This window comes from Corapipo altera, unplaced genomic scaffold (genome assembly GCF_003945725.1).
Source record: "Corapipo altera isolate COAL_440 unplaced genomic scaffold, ASM394572v1 0, whole genome shotgun sequence".
NCBI classification, from domain to species: Eukaryota; Metazoa; Chordata; class Aves; order Passeriformes; family Pipridae; genus Corapipo; species Corapipo altera.
This window is the reverse complement of record NW_020884872.1, coordinates 33,519,452-33,539,766: the sequence shown is the minus strand read 5'-3', so window position 1 is coordinate 33,539,766 and position 20,315 is coordinate 33,519,452. Positions and strand designations below refer to the sequence as shown.

The 20,315-nt window shown below is 38.8% G+C and overlaps 1 protein-coding gene across 3 annotated transcripts in view; it reads right to left on the bottom strand.

Annotated features, from left to right (window-relative positions):
* The window catches only part of LOC113946936 (cohesin subunit SA-2-like), a 57,323-nt gene that overhangs the window by 24,313 nt on the left and 12,695 nt on the right, over positions 1-20,315 (bottom strand). For all 3 annotated transcript variants that reach the window (XM_027643024.1, XM_027643008.1, XM_027643016.1), the window contains 7 exons: positions 20,010-20,081; positions 17,640-17,844; positions 16,410-16,561; positions 15,098-15,171; positions 14,532-14,655; positions 8,768-8,866; positions 6,650-6,729 (listed from right to left, as the gene is read on the bottom strand). In XM_027643024.1, the coding sequence (XP_027498825.1) occupies positions 6,650-6,729; positions 8,768-8,866; positions 14,532-14,655; positions 15,098-15,171; positions 16,410-16,561; positions 17,640-17,844; positions 20,010-20,081 (806 nt within the window). The remainder of the gene's footprint in view (positions 1-6,649; positions 6,730-8,767; positions 8,867-14,531; positions 14,656-15,097; positions 15,172-16,409; positions 16,562-17,639; positions 17,845-20,009; positions 20,082-20,315) is intronic.

Below are 20,315 nucleotides of genomic sequence, written 5' to 3'. Positions count from 1 at the left end.
TGCCCTCAACCAAAAAGAAAAGCTCCCTTACGTACTTCAGGCAGGTTTTGGTGGACTCCTTGAACATGAAATTCCCTTCAGCATATATTTGCAGTAACAGGACATATAGAAAGTGCTCTGAGCATACATTTCATAAAATCACAAAGGAAAATATTTATGCTACTCATTCAACCATCTACAAAACTGGGGAAATGAGTAAAAATGTGTTTATTAATGTTAAACAGTAAGAAACTGAAAGAGGTAAAATGGTGCATTAGAGTATATGAATAAGCATTGGTGTGTCCTGTGAACCTATGAATGATCAAATGTATTAAACTTCTACAAGTTTAACAAATGAGAGTAAAACAAAGAATGACAACAAAGAGCACTTACAGGAATAAAAATACATTATATATCAAGTCTTTATATTAAAAAGCTGTGGGGAATTTACAGAAATAAACCAGCAGTCTGACAATGTTTCTTTCGTTCTTTTCAATGTCAATCTATTATTTAATTCTTTTAAAGCACTGATTTCCATGAGGATGTCTTTGTCATTTTCTCTCAATGTTTTTTTTTTTAAAAACTGTGGACAGCTTGGAAAAGAAGAAATTTCTATACAAATACACTGCAATCTAGATTGAGCCAATACAGAATCACAGAACAGCTGAGGATGGACAGCACCTCTACAGATCACCTAGTCCAACCCCCTGCTCAGAAGAGGATCAGCCAGAGCAAGTTGATGAGGGTTGTATCCAATCAGGTTTTGAATATCTACGAAGTCAGAGACTCCACATCTCTGGCAACTTGATTCAATATTGGACCACTGCCACAATGAAAAACTTCTTCCCTATGCTTAAATGGAATTTCCTGTATGAACATGACAGACAAATGTACACATTTTTTATATTTGAATTTTTATATTCTTTATATTTCCGGTTTTCTCTTCTTAGCACATTTATGGAAACAGTGAATGCAATACTTGAATGTCTCTATTTTAAAAGAATTCTTTGCCTAAATTGTTCAGATAGCTCAAAGAGTTCAGCAATGTGCCTGCCATCTCTGGGTAGAAATGGAGGACTCTGCCTTTACAGTACTAATGTAACTGCCTTTCCACAGAAATTTTCTATCCTTAGGAAAGGACCTGGCAGTCCTGGTGGACACCAAGTTGAACATCAGCCACCAATGTGCTCTTGATCAAAAGCAGGTGAATGGTATCCTAGCCTGCATTAAGAGTGTTACCAGCAGGTTTGGGGACATGATCCTTACCCCTCAGCACTGGTGAGGCCACACCTGGAGTGCTAGGTTCAGTGCTGGGCTCCCCAGTAAAAGAGACACACTGAAGAGAGACCAATGAAAGGCCACAAAGATGATCAAGGGATTGGAGCATCTCTCCTATGAGGAAAGGCTGAGGGACCTGAGTGTTTAGGTTTCAGAAAAGAAGGCTCAGGTGGATTTTATCAATATGTGTAAATATCTGATGGAGGGAGTAAAGAAGATGGAGGAGCCAGGCTCTGCTCAGTGGTGCCCAGGACCAGAAGCAACAGGTACAAACTGAAACACAGGAGGCTCCCTCTGAACATCAGGAAACATGTTTTTATTGTGAAGGTGACAGAGCACTGGCAAAGGCTGCCCAGGGAGGTTGTGGAGTCATCACTGCCAGAGATACTCAAAAGCCATCTGAATGTAGCCATGAGCAATATGCTCCTGGTGGCCCTGCTTGAGTAGGAGTTTGGACCAGATGACCCTTCTAACTTCAGCCATTCTGTGACTTCTGAAATCCCAACCTCCTTGGTTTTGACTTTGTCTTCTGAGAGGTTAGGAATTTGTCCCATTTACATTAATCTACAGTAGTGTTATTTCCTCAAGACACGCGTAGGTCACATGCAATAGCTCTGGCTGCAAAGGAAGCAACTCCTAATGGAACAGAAGCAAAGGTGGGGAGAAGAATCCATTTTCTTTGCAGCACTGACTGACAGACACTCACGACACCATTTGAGTACCTTTTCTCTTTTTGTTTCTTGAATGGGAAGGAATACCTGTATGTACTACTACTTGTCACATACTGTTCAATCACTACTCTCTGTGATACAATGAGGTTTATATTCATAACTTCCATACAAATGAGTGCTTAAGTATTTTACTAGTCTCTGGAAGTAGCGGCACTCGACTACATCTGCCACCACCCGCACTAATGCTACCACAGTAAATGGGTGCCTTTCTTTCTTACATACATAAGCTGTTCAAAGAATACTTCAAATACAGTAATAACACTGCTGCAAATTTACAGCCCTCAGAAGGCCAAGCAACATATAAAGGTTAAGCCAGAAGTTCCTGCAAGTGTTTAGGTGCCTAAAAATAAACAGGCATGGCCTTCCACATACCAATGTCATGACATATCATTTTCTCTGCACTTCAGCACAAACATGTCACAAAGAAGAAGTTGGGATACTCTAAAGGGAGATCACAGCCTGCTTTTGTTCTGCATATGGCACCTGCTGCTTTTTGTTTCATTTTGCAAGAGGCATGACTGCTGGAGTTTGCTGACTTGGGCAGCACTGTTGCTTATATCAAGAATAACCATTAAAATCACAACAGTAAAATAAAAACACACCTGATGCACTTTTCAGAGTTTTGCCACCCTACTCTTTGTTTTTAAAGGCTGTGCAGGGAAAGATCTGATACACATTATGGGGACACTGGCAATCCCAGGTATAGCATCTCAATCAAAAAAGAATCAGTTAATTTTGCATTTAAAATTAAGTCAAGTTAAATATCCAAATCTGACAATACATTGTAAAAACACTATTTGTGCACTGAGCACTATCAACCAAAAAATACATGTTGAAGCTGTTCTAATGTCTGCAATAAAATTTTAAGTAGAAAAATTGGCTGATTTGTTCTGTTATCTCATTCTCACTCCCCTGCTGTCATTGCAGGTATTTCAGGACACACTTTGGTGATCAGCAAAGTGATAACATGGTTGCTACTACAATATAACAGTAGTCCTTTCCCATCACTTTACAATAGGATTAGCCTGTTGCAATATACTGTGATTATGCTGTGACAGACCAATGTGTTTCGCATTTAAAACTCAGTTTAATTTCTAGTTACATTTAACTAATGTAATACAAAGTCATTTTCCCCTGTGCTATTTACATATTCAAGCTAATTGTAGATTTGTGCTCCTACCCGTACCACTTGTAACCTTCCCCCATACATCTACCTAATTACTTTTGCTGCTCTTTTCCAAAATCCCTCTACTCTTTTAGGTAATTAAGCACACAAAAATTAACAGAATTGTCTAGCAATAGACACACTAATCTAATTTGCCTCCTAAAAGGCAATGTTTTCAGTAATATTCCATGGTCTCTCACTGTCACTCATATTTTCTCCCTCTTTATTTCCTTTCTAGTTCTATTCCCTGTCAGATTCTTTGCAACATTAATGCTAACAATTATGCATAATTCAGTACCATTAATAATTTCTATTATGCTAAACCTCATATGCTCATTTCAGTTTTGGGATTGCATCATGCTTTGTAAATACAGAAATCCTCTAGCCCAAAAAAAACCAGAAATCTACTAGTCCAAAGACATGGCATTCAATTGAAACAACATGCAACAAACAAGAAGAAAAAAAAAATCTCAGCTCACAGAGATAGACAAGAAGAAAATACAAATATGGATTTGAAAAAAAACCACCAAGTTTATGCATAGCAAGAGGGTTTTGAATCAGCGCTGGGAATATTTTTTAATAATGTAATACATATAAGTGAGTTGAAAAGATCGGTGTTTCCACTGCCTCTGTAGCTAGCAAGAGAGAATATAAAGGCCAGCATAGTAATTTTATGGGCCAGTAGTACACAGAGTAGTCAAAGTATATTCCACAGGACTGGAATGAAGTGATGGTTAAGAGATGCTCAAACCTGCTACCAACATACATGGAGCACAACTCTGCTGCAATTGTGAAACATCATAAAAACAGTTAATTGGTGATGAGGTCTTGCTACTATACTCACCAAAAAGACAGTTATGGAAGCCAGTAAAAGCAAGCTACTGACATAGTAAATAGTAAATTTTCCCCAAGAAAAAGCACCCAGTGGAAAAAGCTATTTCTGGCCTTGTTTCTTGCCGATTCTCATCATAAAACAACAAAATATTTATTCCAAGATTAGAGACATGTTCTAGAGGTCAGTACCTGACCAGTTAACATCATATTTTTTTTAAATGGTTCCAATCATTTTTATTAATGATTCCAAATCGAATATAGGGAATTTATCAGGTAGAGATTTTTGCCAGTAGCTTTAAAAATAGAAACTTGATCTGAAAGGTCTCTCATATCTCATTGAAAATGCAAGTTGGGCCACTAGAATACAGTTGCCAAATTTGCAGATGACAAAACTGAGTCATTCACAAGAGAAGCCAATACAGCATGACAGAAATGGCAAAAAATTTAATTACATCAATGCATACTAGTAGACATGCCATTTATACAAGTTGTCATTTATTATTCTATTGTTCCTTCTAAGGCAGGGGAGTTGCTGTCCCGAACCCCATTTCATGCTTTACTGCATGTATCAAGCAGCATTACTGCTCAATATCCAGATACTGGGTTTGAGCTATGAGACACACCTATTTGAAACACAATAGCTCTGAATGTCTTTGCTTCTGCAGTGCCAGTAGCAAGTCCTTTCTGCCACTATTGTAGGAACTAAGGCATCAGTTTTCCCCTGCTAGAAAAGCATCTTGATGCAGGCTCTTATAAAGAAGCCTCTACATCTGACTGTCTATATTGTCTGCATTCTCTTCACACAGGTTTTACAGACTGGTCAGTACTAGTCTTATCAAAGAGAAGAGCTGTCATTGAATTTGCTTACTGAGCCCCCAGTTCCCACTTCCATCACTCCAATAATTAAGCCAAATCAGCAGGGCTTAGAGTAACTGGGGGGTACAGTGGAAGACAGGAGGATGGCTATGCAACAGACGAGCAAAAAGAAAGAAAAGAATGTATTTGCTAGGCCTCTATACAGCCTAATTAAAAACTATTTCAAAATGTATTAATTTTACTTAGGAAAACTACATTTTATGATGGAAAAACGTCATTCAGAAAACTTTAGAAGGCATTTATTCACACTGAAAACCATATTTAAGCAAAATTAGGAAAAAAGAGCTTCAGGGAAAAAGAAACATTGATCAAACTTTTATAGCTGCAGCTTGTATTAATGAGAATATGATCTCTTATAATAAAGCCAAAGATGATAAACAGCTGCAGTGCCAATATAGCTCTTGTTATTTCAGATACAGAACAAGAGCAGCCCTAAGTGGTGTTTGGAATCTTTGTACTTCCAACAATGGTGAGTTGCTCTTCCTAGCACAGGGACACATTACACATGGACACAGCATTGTGCTTTGTTCCAACAGCACACCACAGGGAACCAAGGGATGTAAAAATGGACATTGTGAACACAGAAACAATGTAACCACAGCTACTACCAGTGAGGCCCAAACAACGGTCCTACCTTCAGAAAAGCGTATTGTGTTCACAGCATCATATGCTGCTCTGATGTGCCTGTTGAAGGGGGACTGGAGAAATGCCACTCAAACTAGTAGACTATAAAGCAGCACTTCAACATACAAATGTACTTGAAATTTAATGTAAATACCTGCAACACCATATTAATCGGTCCATTAAGGTTTACATGCTGAGCTATCAACGACTAATACTTCTGTCTTAAATGGAGAAGCAAATCCCACAAGGCTAATGGACAATGTGTCATGCTGTACATGGAAGTTAAGCATCTGCATCAGCTGAATCCAACTTACACTCAGAGACAGAAAAGACACTGACTTGCAACATCTCAACTGTATTACCAATGAAATGGGAGTGAGGGTTTTATTCACATTTTGCTTTGAAAAAGAGGGACAGAGAATTTATTCTCCACATATTTTGCAAATAAAGCCATGTCTAAAATAAACATCCTGCTCAAGGATATATAATAAGATTCTTATACTTCTGTAAAAGTAAGTCTAATTTTTCCCCACACTTCCATCTTGCCATTACCCTACCAAATCTATGGCTGGGAAGTAGATTTCCCAAGAAAACAACTTTTCTGTTAGTTTTTAACTTCAGTAAAACCAAAATATCATACACTTGATCATTTCTTGCTGGTCAGCCTGCTGTGGGCTCAATGGCTCCCAGATTCTCTGCCATGGAGTCAAGAATCTGAAAGTCCAAATTCTAGCAACAGCCTCAAAGCTCAAGGCCTCCTGCATTAGGTGCAGAGACAGGGAAGCTGGCAGAATTCTCCGAGCTTCTGGCCAAGGACAGAAGATGGGGTGGGGACCCCATATTCAGGGGGAACTTCCTCCAAGAGAAGCAAATGCTCTATTTGAGAAAAGCCAAAATGAAAATGTGGCATTTCCTTTCAAGACGAAGTGTAAAGACAAAAAAATGTAGTTTTCAGATTGAATCTCAGCACAGGGGTTTTCTTAACAATGGTATTTCCCACAGAAAGAAAATGTCACATCTTGGGCAGCTTATCTTTAACTCATATCCTGCCAGGAGCAACTGTTTCCCAACAGGTAACTGATTACAGGAAGACTCATCAGGATTGTATCTACATCTTGTTGCCATTAAAACAATACAGTAAATTAAAAAAGAAATTATTTACTGTGACATAAGCATCAAGAGTTTCATGGCTTGAACTGCTACTTCATGGTCCTTGTCCAGAGGCATGGACACAATTCGATCCTAATGGATGTAAAATGACAATAAAAAGATGTAACATGGTTTGTTCTCAATAAACACGTATTTTTGCTACAGCTAGATCATCTACGCTAGTACAGCAGAGATTTATTTTTATTTCGGCAGCAATTTCCTAAGAGACATAAGGCAACTTGATTACTACCAAGTAGTTCCCCAGCCCCTGAAAATTAACAGCATGTTAATTTTTTAACTGAATTAATCATGCAGTAATATGATATTTTTTATAGATGTAATGTATGCATTCACAAGAAATCAGCTACAGTCGACAAATTAAAAGTGACTGACAACTTGTTTCTAAGATGTTACTATTGGCACTTCAGCATGTTAAATGAAGGTAAGCTTCAAATTACAATCATTATATAATCAGTTTCCCCATCAACAGTGAAGTGCCTGTACCTACACATTACAGAAGCCAGTGCCTTGCTGGAAAGGTAATTAGGACTTAAGTCATAAAGGCACCTCCCAGAATAGCAGCAATATTCCTGACCTCCAAAATGCACAGTGTTGTATTGTATTACTATTGTAACTTGGTACACATGCAAACATCTCAGAAAACTGGAAATTTTCCTGTCTCGCATAACCAAGAACTTGCACACCTCAGTGTGGCCTATATCTTTAAGATATATTAAACCTTTAGACTTGCTTGACTGGGGACTAACAGCTTTCTCATTTAACATAAATCTCTAGATTCATTTTACTTTGCACATTCCTTATTCTCACAATTCAGTTTCAAGGTGTGTTAAATGCACAAATCCTGAGTTTGAACACTCAAGGGTAACAGAAAGAACATGTGAAACTCCCTCTTGCAGGAAATGGATTGATGGTTATATGACTGCATTCCCCATCACTCAGAAAGCATGATTTAAACTTTGAAACTTGTATGTTGCCTGTAGCTGTTTGGGTTTCTTTCACTTAGAGGGGAAGGAGTTGTGTTTAGGTGGAGTTTTTTTGATTGGGGGATGGAGTTTGCAATGATCCATTTACATTGCATCCTCCACACAGAGGGAGCTTGCAGTACAGACAGACTGGAGCTATTTCATCAATCTTTATTGAATACCAATCCTGTGGTTACACAGCTTGCAGCAGACAGAAAGATAAGGGACTACCACATAATCATTTAAATCAGGGGTCGATCTTAGATAGACAAGCTTCAGTCTGAATAATTTATTCTTAAGATAGCAATATTAATCTATTTCTTGTTCTTCGAGGATGTGTTATAGGTATTTTTCACTACTAGCAACTGCTTTGATATACAGATAAGCCCTGCACCTTTGCAAAAAGAACACAAATTAGCACCACATGCAGGCATTGATTATGTACTGATGCAGAAGGACTGAAATATCATCACATCTTCAGCTTTCTTATTCAAATACTGAAAAGGCCCAACCTCACTGGGATAAAAGTAGCTGACAAAATCATTATCAATTTAATCCAAGTCAGGATTAAAAAAAGTAAAGGTCTTACTTCTTAAACGAGTCAGGATGTTGAAATATGATAAAGGCAGTGTACAGTGTACAGTGCAGCCACAAAACACTCTCAAACTTACTGTGTATCACCTGACTTGATCAGAAAGGAGATAAGGGATCCTGCTTCAAGACTCATACTGATATGGTAGATCAAGAGAGAGCCATTCCCACATCAGTGTGATACATGGACAGCCAGTCCAGTATCTACAAGGTTAACCCATAATCCGGGGTAGCAAAAAAAGGGACCTTCAGCACATGAAATTTTTTGTCATCTGCCAAAGATCCCGTAAAAAATTTGGGCCATTCTGGACGAATGGTGGAGGTAACTACCCACAGTGCATGCTAACACCATTTTGTGCATGAACTAAAGTGAAAAGGAATATTCCACAGAAACAGAGGGAAACATCCCTGCAAAACCCCTTCATCCACTCAGTCAACCAGGCTGTTTCTGCAGTTCCTGTCAGTCAAGACACTGGGGAGATCAGCTCTGATCAAAACATTTGACCTTGTGTATACATCTGACCTAGACTTAAAAAAAACAGCAAACAGTAATTTACCTTGAATCTGCTAGTAAAGAGATCCATCCTGGAAACAAGTTCTTTTCTGCTATAAATTCCCTGCAGTCCCAGAAGACACTTCAACCGCACTTCAGCTTGCTACAAGACAAAGACAAATAGGCTAAGAGTGGAAAACGTATCTTTGTTATTCACTACTGGCATTTATATTATGTAAATAAGAGTTCTTTGTGGTGCCTACAGCAGGCTATCCAAATGCTGCCTCATCTTCTTTATTAGTGATATCAGTACCATCTTGTTTGTGCATATACACACTTGTCTCTCTCTCACATACACAGAGGAAGCCTGCAGTGAGCCAAACTTAAAGGTAACATCAAAGTTTGTGTTCGGCTCCCTAAGAGTCAAAGAAACTCTCACAGACCTTGCAGTTAATAAAAGCAACAGAATGCAAAAGATACAGGGATTGTGCTATTCATCTGTTAAAGATACAAAGACAAGAGTATGGATGACCTACTTAATACAACCAGCACTCTCCCATACATCAGACTTTGCTTGCTTTCTTTCAACTGTTGGACACAGACAAGGACTCCAAGAAATTCTGGATTACTCTGGATTCCCAGAGGAAGAGGCACACTCTAGAAACGCACTGACTTGTTAATGTGGGTTCTTACAGAGTTGTGTTATGCCTTCTCCCTATTTCTGTTTTACACTAGAACACTGTATTTTAAGCATTCTAAGAAAAGGGTTGCTTTGAATTTGGCCTAATTAGTTAATTTAGGCTAAACATATTTATCCATGCGAGGTGTTATTTCATATTACTAGTACTGCTGCTTCATGGACACCTCAAAAAGAAGTCTTTTCCTTATCCAGCTTTTAAATTATCTCATGCATATTACTACATCTTTCAAATGACAAAGTTTTAAATAGCATTAGGAAAGTAATTTTTAAGATCCAACACAGAAAAATGACCATGTTCTGTAAAATTATAATGCTAAGGATATCAGCAGAGACACTTAAATGAACTGCAGCCTTTGAATCAGTCTCTTTATATTTCTTTGTTAATTCCTCTTACTAACAATAGCAGTAAGAATAATCAAGGAAATCCAAGAAAGGAGACCACCTACACATAGGCTATCCACTGCTACAAGTTCCTGTTCACCTGCTTAGATGGAAAGCCAAGGATGATACCCAGTAGAAGGGTTTGCCTATAAGTTTTGCTTTTTGCTAGAAATATAACCTGAAAGATCAACAGGTAACAATGTACACTGTTCTTTAATCTGCCCATAATACACCAGTAGTACTTATTCTATATTTTACTTAAACTTTAAAGTCTCTGAGGAAGAGACCGTTGCCCACACCTGCTGCTTCCTACAGCCACAGGGGCTCCGCAGCACAGAATTCACTCACAAACAGTCCCAAGTTGGTACCCATCCCTGCACACTGGCACGAACTCAGCTCAGCCAATGTACTGCAATCTTGGCTTCAGCTGCACTTGGTTCTTTTCCACAAGGCTTTGCTTGTGAATAGGGACTGAATTCGTGCTTGGAGAAAAGGAAAGAAGTCTGCAATGGCTTGCTGAATGGTCATATAGCCCTTGGCATGCAGCGAGTAATGTCATTTGTCAGTCAGGTGGCATTCAAGTGTGGATCTGCAGATATAAAGTTTAATACATTAAAGTATACCATCTCCCTTCCAAGATACCTGTTCCCACCTAAAAGCTCTCAGTCATAACCCTTTATGTGTATGTTTCTTTAAAGTGTTGAGAAAATTAACTCTAGTAACTAGAAACACATAACTACTTCTACTCTGACTACCTCTGCTATTTTCCTACGTTTTTCATCTACATTTTCTCCTTCTCAATCACTTCCCCTTTTTCCAGATTCAACATTCCTCGCAGTTTTAGAAGGATGTGAAGCAATTTTGAATGATCAATTTTGAATTAACTATTTCGCTACTCACCTTCAGCTCCTTTCAACACTAATATTAGCAAACACAAACACCCAGCCACCTTATCTCCTTGCCAGACCTACCATTTTAACCTTGCCAAAATACCTGCCTGTTCAGTCTTTCAAAGACGTGACAGAGTGAAGGGGAATTATGTAAGCACATTTTCAGGATATTCTGAACACACACACTGTCCCTCAGTTGTACCATAGCATATTTCGACTCTGACCCGCAAACAGACTGGCAGAAAACAGCAGCAAAGTGGTGGGCAGCTCTGATCTCAGAGAGCTCTGCATGGGCTCCAGTACTGCTTAGACACATTCAGGTATGAGATTTCAGCCCCATCACTATCACAGAGATGAGGCCACTCAATAAACCTTACAAATACAGGCTGGGAGTTGGATGGTTTGAGAGAGTCATTGAGTCATTTTTTACTCCTCAACACCCCCCAGGTTATAAACTGGGGAGATCCATTTCTAAATTATCCCTCAATAGCAGAGACAATCCACCTGTCCTTTGAATAAAACAATTTAAAAAACTGCCCTCCCCACAAAAAAATCCACACATATGCACAAAGATACAAGCAGAAAACCATTTGAAGAAATAAGTGTTTCAGAAATAGCCAGAACCATGGGATCAGTTTCTACAGCCACGTTGGACAGAAGGCAAAACTAAAAACGCTCCTAATTTCCTGAAATTTGCCAGGAGGATCCCACAGTCAAGACACAGAAGTTCGTTTCAGCAGAAAGTTCCTGTTTCCATGGGATTTCTTTGAGTGTTTTTCACAGTCTAATGAGAAAACCTCAACAACTTGCCCTGAAGTTCCAGATAAAGCTAGTCTAACATGGTAGGAGATCCCAAGTGTTAATCTCCATTCTCTCTGCCTTCCTGATTGCTTCCACTTTTCCCATCCTTATTCTTCATTGTCTTGATTTTTCTATCTTTAACTCAGAACTTTTTACACAGGACTTCCCTTCAACACCTGTTGCTCAAATCAGCATGGGTTTAATTGGATCTGGATGCTGATTTAGGCGCTACATATTCCCTTGGAAGAACAGTAGAGCCTTTGAGTACAAGGCAAGGGCCTAGGTTTCACAAATGCAGGTGACTGGGCTTATATATAATGTCCAACTGCAAACAACTATCAGATTTATTATCAGCTGTTCCTTGGTCTTCAAAAATAAAAAGTTAAATTATTTCTGGTAGATGAATATAAACTACTTGAAAGCATATCTTTATAATGCTGTTCCACAACTCTTATCGGGGCAAAGAGAGCTCTTCACATACAATTTGGAGCATCTTATACCTGATTTTGAAGAATCTTCTTGCATCTAGAAAATAACCTTTCACGTAAAAATATAATGTTTAATATCAAATTATAATGGCAAAATGGTATCTCATGGGGAAGAAACATTGATCATCTTCAAATAAAAGACTCTGGAGACAAAAATGTTAATTTTATACTTAGTTCCCCCTCCTCTCTCCCCTTTAAAGCCTCACAAATAACTGAACTTAATCTCTGTTTACAGCACTGTAGATGATCCTGGCCAGGTTTTCCCCCATCCTTAGAATACTTCCGTGGTTGTTCCACTCTGGGACCTAAATTATTTGGCAAACTTCTCTGTGATATATACTGAAAGAAAATTGGCTCTGGGAATTAGCAGTTTCTTGCTGCCCATCCCCAGCAAGATGGGATAGAAATGCTTATTAAGGAGAAGTAGTGGGAAATTACATACATATGTATATAAAAGCACTGCTGCCCCTGTTGATGCCAAAAATGCCCTGCTCTGCTTTTGAAATCAGGCAATTTGACAGTGGCTGCAAATCACAAAGCACTGCCAGGACTGCAGCCACCAGTAGTGTCACACTACCAAGTCTCAAGCAAACGTAATATATGGAAGACTCCCCACTTTATCTCACTCTTATTGCATCTGCTTTGCTTTCAGATAAAAAGCTTTAGAAAAAAAAAAAAGCATTTCCAGTTCCCAGTAAATGGCACTGGATGAACTACGTGCATTAATCAGAGACAACAGCTGTTAATTTTCACTGTACAGTTCTGCGAATGAAGACACGTCATCTTCAAAAATGACTTTATTTTGAGAATTCTCCAAACTGAACATACACTAAAAAGATATTCTGATCAGATAAAATTTATGCAGGAAAAACCCAACAGTCCTTGATAGATTTGTTGTCCTAAAAACCCAAATGCTGCCTTTAGAGGAACAGCACGACGCAGGGAAGCAAGAGGCCTCGTGCGACCCCTCCTGGCCTTGGCGGCAAACTACAACTTCACTCACAGAACACAAACATTGCCCAAAGCTGGCACAAATACCAGGATGTTTCAGGATGTACACAGGAACTATATACACCTTCAAGGGTGGCCTGCAGAAACACAGTGTGCCAATTTCTGTAATTAGCCATTGTTGATAAACATTCCTATCCTCCTAAAATCTCTCATCATTTTAGAAGCATGAGAAACAGCATATTTTCACAGAATCACAGAATGGGTCAGGTTGGAAGGGACCTCATCTGGTCCAATCTCCTGCTCACGCAGGGTCATCCTGGACCACATTGCACAGGATTGCATCCAGACGGTTCTTGCATATCTCCAGTGACGGAGACTCCACAACCTCTCTGGGCGACCTGTTCCAGTCACAGAATCATAGAATCAACCAGGTTGGAAAAGACCTCTGAGAACATCAAGTCCAACCCTTGATCCAACACTGCCGTGGTTAGTAGCCCATGGCACTAAGTGCCACATCCAGTCTCATCTTAAAAACCTGCAGGGACGGTGAATCCACCACCTCCCTGGGCAGCCCATTCCAATGCCTGATTACTCTCTCTGTGAAGAATTTCTTCCTAATATCTAACCTAAACCTCCCATGGCAGAGCTTAAGACCATGCCCTCTTGTCTTCCTGATAGCTGCCTGGGAGAAGAGACCAACCCCCACCTGGCTAAAATCTCCTTTCAGGGAGTTGTAGAGAGTGATGAGGTCTCCCCTGAGCCTTCTCTTCTCCAGGCTAAACAACCCCAGCTCCCTCAGCCTCTCCTCACAGGACTTGTGCTCGAGTCCCTTCACCAGCCTTGTTGCTCTTCTCTGGGATCTGCTCCAGCACCTCAATATCTTTTCTGAACTGAGGGGCCCAGAACCGGACACAGTGCGCAGTCACATACACAGTAAAGAAACTGTTCCTCGTGTTCAGGTGGAACTTCCTGTGGATCAGTTTCTGTCCATCGTTTCTTGTCCTATTGCTTGGCATTTTGGAGTTACTGACTTCTTTTGGGTTTTTGGCTTGTTTGTTTTGGTAGGTTTTGGGGGGGGGTTAAATGTGCCTCTACTCAAAAAGGAAAAACAAATATACCATAAGGAAAAGGAGAAAACTCTTTGGGAAATGGTTGGACTTTCTGTAAATATTTTCTATATCCATCTAATTCCAAATGAGAAATGCAATACTGAAGACTATTTACTATAGACAATATCTATTTGTTCATTTTTATAAATTTAAACAAAATTTTAAATGTCCATCAAGCATAAAAGCAGAATTTCAATCAACATTTAACACTACCTGTGCTCAACAGATATAGGCCAATTTACAATCAGAAATAATTCCCTATTCAGTAACACATAAAAATAATTGCACACACAGGGATACACAGAGAACTGGAAAAAATGTTCTCTGTTATTTAGTGTTACAATGGCTTTGAAAATAAAACTTGAAATGGGGAAGAAAGTAATTTCTTTTTTGTACCACTACAGTTTTAAATATCTACGCTCAAGAATTTAAATGTTAGGATTCTTCAAAAAAATTTTTTTAAAAATCCCCTGTACTACCCCCAGTAAGAAAAACTTTAAAACTTTACCTTATCATACAGCATCCATCCAACATATTTTAAATAGCTATCATTTAAAAAAGCATCTGGGTATGTTTTAATCCAGCTGCCAATTTCTTCAATGCAAGTTGCTCGGATCTCAGGGATCACATCACTGTGAAATTATAAAATCATAATATTAATACATTAAAAATCAATATAAAAATCAATTATATTATTTGCAATATTTTTATATTCTGGAATTGTAAAAGCATGTATTATTCAAAATATTACAAGTATTTTCATATTAATAAGTTAGTCTTCAATCAATACTTAGACCACTTTTAGCCACAAAGTTTCATGCAATAATTATTTTGCAATTCCTGATATCTTCTCAATCACAAATGCACTGCTCTATAGCCAGCAGGAAGAACTGAAGAAGCATACTCAAGAGGTCTTTTCATAAGCCCAAATTCTTTAAATTAATTTAACTGCTACACTTTCCTTGACACCATCAGTGCCTCTAGGATGTTTAACTTGATTCTCCTATCTGTATAATCTGAGCAAGAGTTTCTTGGGAATGAAGATACACATCACAGCTTTATTTTTACTCTTACCGGTAACGGTTTAGAAATGTCCCTTTGAAAATAGCATTCATCATGTTCTGTATCTCTAGAAGCTTGTGCTCATACTGAAATATAAAGAGAACTGAATGTTAATATTGGTCCCACAATTCACTACACATGAAAAATTTGCAGCAGGGCACTTGGAATACTACTGTGATGAAAACGGCTGGTGTTTACACATGGTATCAACATAAAATGAGTGGTCTGTATCTACACCAGCAATTGGTCTATTTGTTAGCTATGTCCTGAGGAAAGGTTTATTGGATACCAACTGTTAACCTGGATAACAAGGAACTTGTTTGATACAGTGAGTCCTGATCTATCAATATGCAAATGATCTTCACATATAGGTCCAAATTCTGGTTTTATGTATTTGAACAGAGATGGAAGGAAGGCATTTTCAAAATACATCAATTGCACAATGAGCATGTATTTTAACTGAGCCCTGAAAATCTAGATATGAACTTCTAAGAAACCAAGTCACTTAATAAAAACATTCTCTCATCAACAGCATCAGAAAGGGTGACAAGTTTCAGTTTCCCCCCAACACACCCACTTCCTCTGTCTTTCCCATAAGATCAGATTTATGATGATACTAAAACACCCTACCTAACCCAAACACTCCTTCCCACAAAAAAGGGGTTGTTTCTGTAACAGAGAAGTCCATGGACATCCAAAGCGTAGAAAAGAGATTAGTGATTCTAAGGTCAGGAGACAAGGAACTGTGCTTGATCTTCATATATCAAGTCACCTCCTTCTTCAAGTCAGAGTTATTTTTTAAAGTTACAGTTCTGCCTCTGGGAGTTGAAAAGGAGCTGTTTGTTTGAGCAGGGAAGAAATGACAGAAACTGAACAGCAAAAGTGATACAGGACATACCTAAGTTAAGTCTGTTTTTATATTGCATTACTTACACAGAGATGTCAGTTATCCTGTGTCCTTTTTCATTCTTTGCTAACATTTTGGCTTGTAATTTGTACAAACATATACAAAACTGCACTCCCACAACACCAGAGCTATTGAGGCAATTAAATCTGTGCGCAAACCCACATTTGTGCAGAGACCAAGGGCTAACAATACCAATTTAAAGCAGTTACTAGGACAGACATCAGAGGTTAACAGTACATAACGCAGTTATTACGTTAGTCATTTTTGTAACACTTAATCCAGCCAGTCACACCTGCTCTGCACAATGCATTAGATAAACATATAAACCTCAAAAAGCTGCAGTGACCCAAAAGCAAGCAGTCAGAAATCCCTCTTTTTACATTTTCACACATCTCCCATACAAGACACCTTCCTAACCTCTTTCTTTTTTCTCTCTAGCTGGTCAAGTCTGTAACTGGTCCTCTTGCCACTTATCCTCTGCTTCTCCACCTCATATAATCTTTGAGCATTGTGCTTGTTGACATCAAGGTTCAGATGGACGCTTACAACTGCCGTCAAAAGTTTCATTGCTAAAAAAGAAACAACCCCCCCAACACATTTAGCTTAGCTCAGAGATATGTAGCATAAATATATTCACCACTTTACCACAAAAAGGATAAGGTTACCCAAATCCATTTTATATCCAAAATATGAACATTACTGGATTATAGTAATTTATTTTAAAATACAGTGTTTATAAAGGCAGACAATTTTCAAAAAAAGGAAAACTAAGTTCTATTTCTGGTGATTTACAACTTTTGGTCAGAGTTCTAGTCAGAGAAGTAATTTACTGGGTAACTCTTCTTAGTTTATGTAATTCTGACTTTTCTGCAAAAGAATCTAGAATTGTGGAACAGCTGATCTTCAGTAACTAAAAAAATAGAAAAAGCAAGGAAGCTGGCTCAGAAAAGGCTGGGAATCTTAATTTTAATGGAATTGACAAAAATTCATATTCCCCTAAGGATCACTAGATAGTTTGTATAGATTTCAAGTGGGTTTTTTGAGTCTTCAAAGCAAACAGCATACTAAATTATACTTTAAGTGCTCTTTGCATGGCGAAGAGGGTATTTACTAGCTTTAGGGGGAAAAAAAAGTTGCAGCTTTAGTATCATCATGCTTCATGAGACAAAAATGTGTAACTAGCAATGTTCTTTTTAGCACAGAGACCACAAAAATAGCAGTTCTCAAAATGAAGCTTTTTTAGGTGAAGCGTTTAATGCAACCTCATCACGTTAATCAGTGGAGGGAGGAAAATAAAGTAGAAAACTACGAAAAAACAGTTACTGAAAAAAAAAAGATTCAGAATAGCATAATTCTAAAGTTGGTCATGTCAGACGCTAAAGAAAATTTCTTTATAAAGAAAAAAATTGAGCTAAATCTATCATATCTAAAGCATCCAAATTCCATTCAGATATACACAGGAACAAACAATTCATATTCTAGACAACTGTATAACATATATTAGGAGGAAGGCACTCTCAATGCATAAGAGAACAACTGCTCCAGTAAACAGAGCTTTTCAATTTAGAGCAGTTTTGTTTGTACACAAGACAACAAAACTCTACCTACTCTAAAGATAATCTCCAGCAACTCTGCGAGTTATTTTACCTGCCAAAGTGCTTGTGTGTCTAAATGCTCTGACCATGGAGTCCGCTAAGCCCGTAAGCAGCGAGATGACAGTGTCCATCAAGTAGTTATCATACAGGATGCTGCACTGGCACTGCTGGACAAGCACTGCAATAAATTCACAGAAATTGGCCTTGAACTTCTTCCAATAGGGTCCTGTTCTGATCAGTGGGTAGTCTTCATTGTCCTGTACAAGAAAGAAAAGTCAAGAGAAAACACACTAATTATCTTTGTTTGTGCATTCGCATCTCTCCGACTGAATGAGTTTTGCTGAGTTTCACTTCATGCTCCCAAAAGTTTTTTCATGGTTATTACTCCAAATCAGGGACAAGCAACTAGGCTACAAGCAAGCACAGAGACAAAATAGTTTCATCACAACTACCCTGTCGTGACAGCTCACATTTGAAAACAATGTATGTGAGGTAGCTGTGAACAGACAGGAGGAGAGGGCATGTGAAGCCAGAGCATCATAAATAACTTTCGGTGGCATAAACCATGAGCACTCATGGCCCCCTCTACTTCCTCACAGGTAGTAGTGCTTCCCCACTTCCCTGTCTTTCCTCTTCCTGCAAAAGCATGGTAAAATCCAGGCAGAAAATTAAGTAAGTGGAGACAAACAACTGCAGTGTGAACAGGATGGGATTGTTTTCCTCAGTAGCACTGCCAGCTTAAGGAGTTTATCAGGCTAAAGCTTACTGACATAGGTGTCATTCACCTATACCGTCCACACCAGGGTCTCCAAAAACCTCCACAAAAACAGTAGGCAACACCTTTGACATTACACAAAAAGCAAGTTACAGTAAAACCGTAAGTGTTCACAGTACAGTTCATACTGCCAGGAGGAAAGAAGACAGAGGGAAGTTCAAATGACTTCTCACACAAAATGGTGCACCTTGTGTGAAAGGCACATTAGGAATACTGTAAATGGCAACCTCAGACAATGTGAATATTTATTTCATTTACACATCACAGATCCCAGGAATGGTTCAGAATATGAATTTGCATCCTGAGAGTTTCCAGGTGTGAGTGGAGCCAAGGAACCCCAAAATTTTACTCACTATGGAAAACTTCATCCTGAAGGCAGGCCACTGCTCAGCTGGTCCTTCACTAGGTAGTCAAACACCTTCTCAGACATATTCTAACTTACAGCTTCACATCCAGCATAATTTTGTGTAGTTAAAAAGTACACTTTATGCTCTTCTCTTGTAACTTTGTTTCCAAAGCACAGGGGCCACGGTTTTCTTGAAAAATAAATGCAAACCCAGACTGATCACAGGGTTGGCCACAACCTAAAATACACTGGAAATCTGGAATTTGGGATGTGTTCCTGTTCAGGTTATAAGAGTCAGTTCAGAGCCTACCAGCAGCAGCAAGTGCCAAGACAGAAAGGGAAGTTCTCATCAAACTCCATTTAATGTTCCTTGATCCTGACACAGACAGTAGAAAGACAATCTACAACCTCAGGAAATACCTACTTTACCACCATAACTTTCTCCTCAATCTGAAAAGCAGCACAAATATACAAAATCTCACTTTTCAAGAGCATTACTACTATCCTTGTTTATTGCACTGGGATACTGTTTAATGGTAACATGCATATTGTAAACATACAGACGACACAACGGGCACACCACCTAAAGTTAGGCACCTAACTTGGGATTCCCTTAGATTCCTTCCATAACCAGTAGAGAAGCAGCTCTGCTTCCAGAAATCAAGTCAGATTAGGCACTTTACACAGGTTCTTCCAGAAACTATTGAAATCACCCAAGTGAGTGATGTGAGCTCCTACTCTGACTCAACCTGGAAATGTTTCCTTCTTTCATACAGAGTCTATGTAAACAGAGGAAAATCAAAACAAAGTGCCAACAAGGAAATAAGATAAATTCCCCACAATGCTGCAACTGTTGTATGGGAAGGGGCATTGCAGAAAAGCTGATTCTGCTCTCAAAATATTCTTCCATTTAAACATTTATTTGAACAAATCTGTCTGCCAAAACCTCTGTGTGCATACGCATGTGTGCACATATGCATGCATACACACGTGTGTGTAGAGCTTGCTGGAGGGGATGGGGAACATTCTTGAGCACCGTTGCAACTTGATACAGGTCAATCTGTTCAAAATGCTGATGTCCCATCTCTTTGACATCAGTAGTGAGAAACAGACACTTCAGAAGTGTGTGTTCATCCAAACCAGAGGTCTAAAACAGACCTGATGAGGCACCTCTAGAGGTGCACGATTATCTCCATACACTTTAAGATGACTATTTCTGATGTGTCTGCCTACACCAGAAACAGGATATACAGCCACAGAAAACGCTGTACTTCAGCCGCAGAGAACCACAACAGTCCTACCATGTCCACCGGCCAAGTAACTGTCAGGATCCAAGGATAGGCCATGAATTTCTTGTACTGCAACCCAGTTTCCTGTAATGCAGGAGACAAAATGTTGAAAGCTTGACGATGAAATGGCACGGTTAATTCATAAACACAAAAGCATCACAAAACATCCAACATCTTCAAAAGGCTATTAGAACTTCAGACAATGTGTATTACAGGTGGTTCAGACAATCCAAAACATTAAACAAAATCTAAATCCTTCTTTTCTTGGTATTTTTTATTTATAACCAATGACAGAAGAAAAACACAGTTTTATATAAA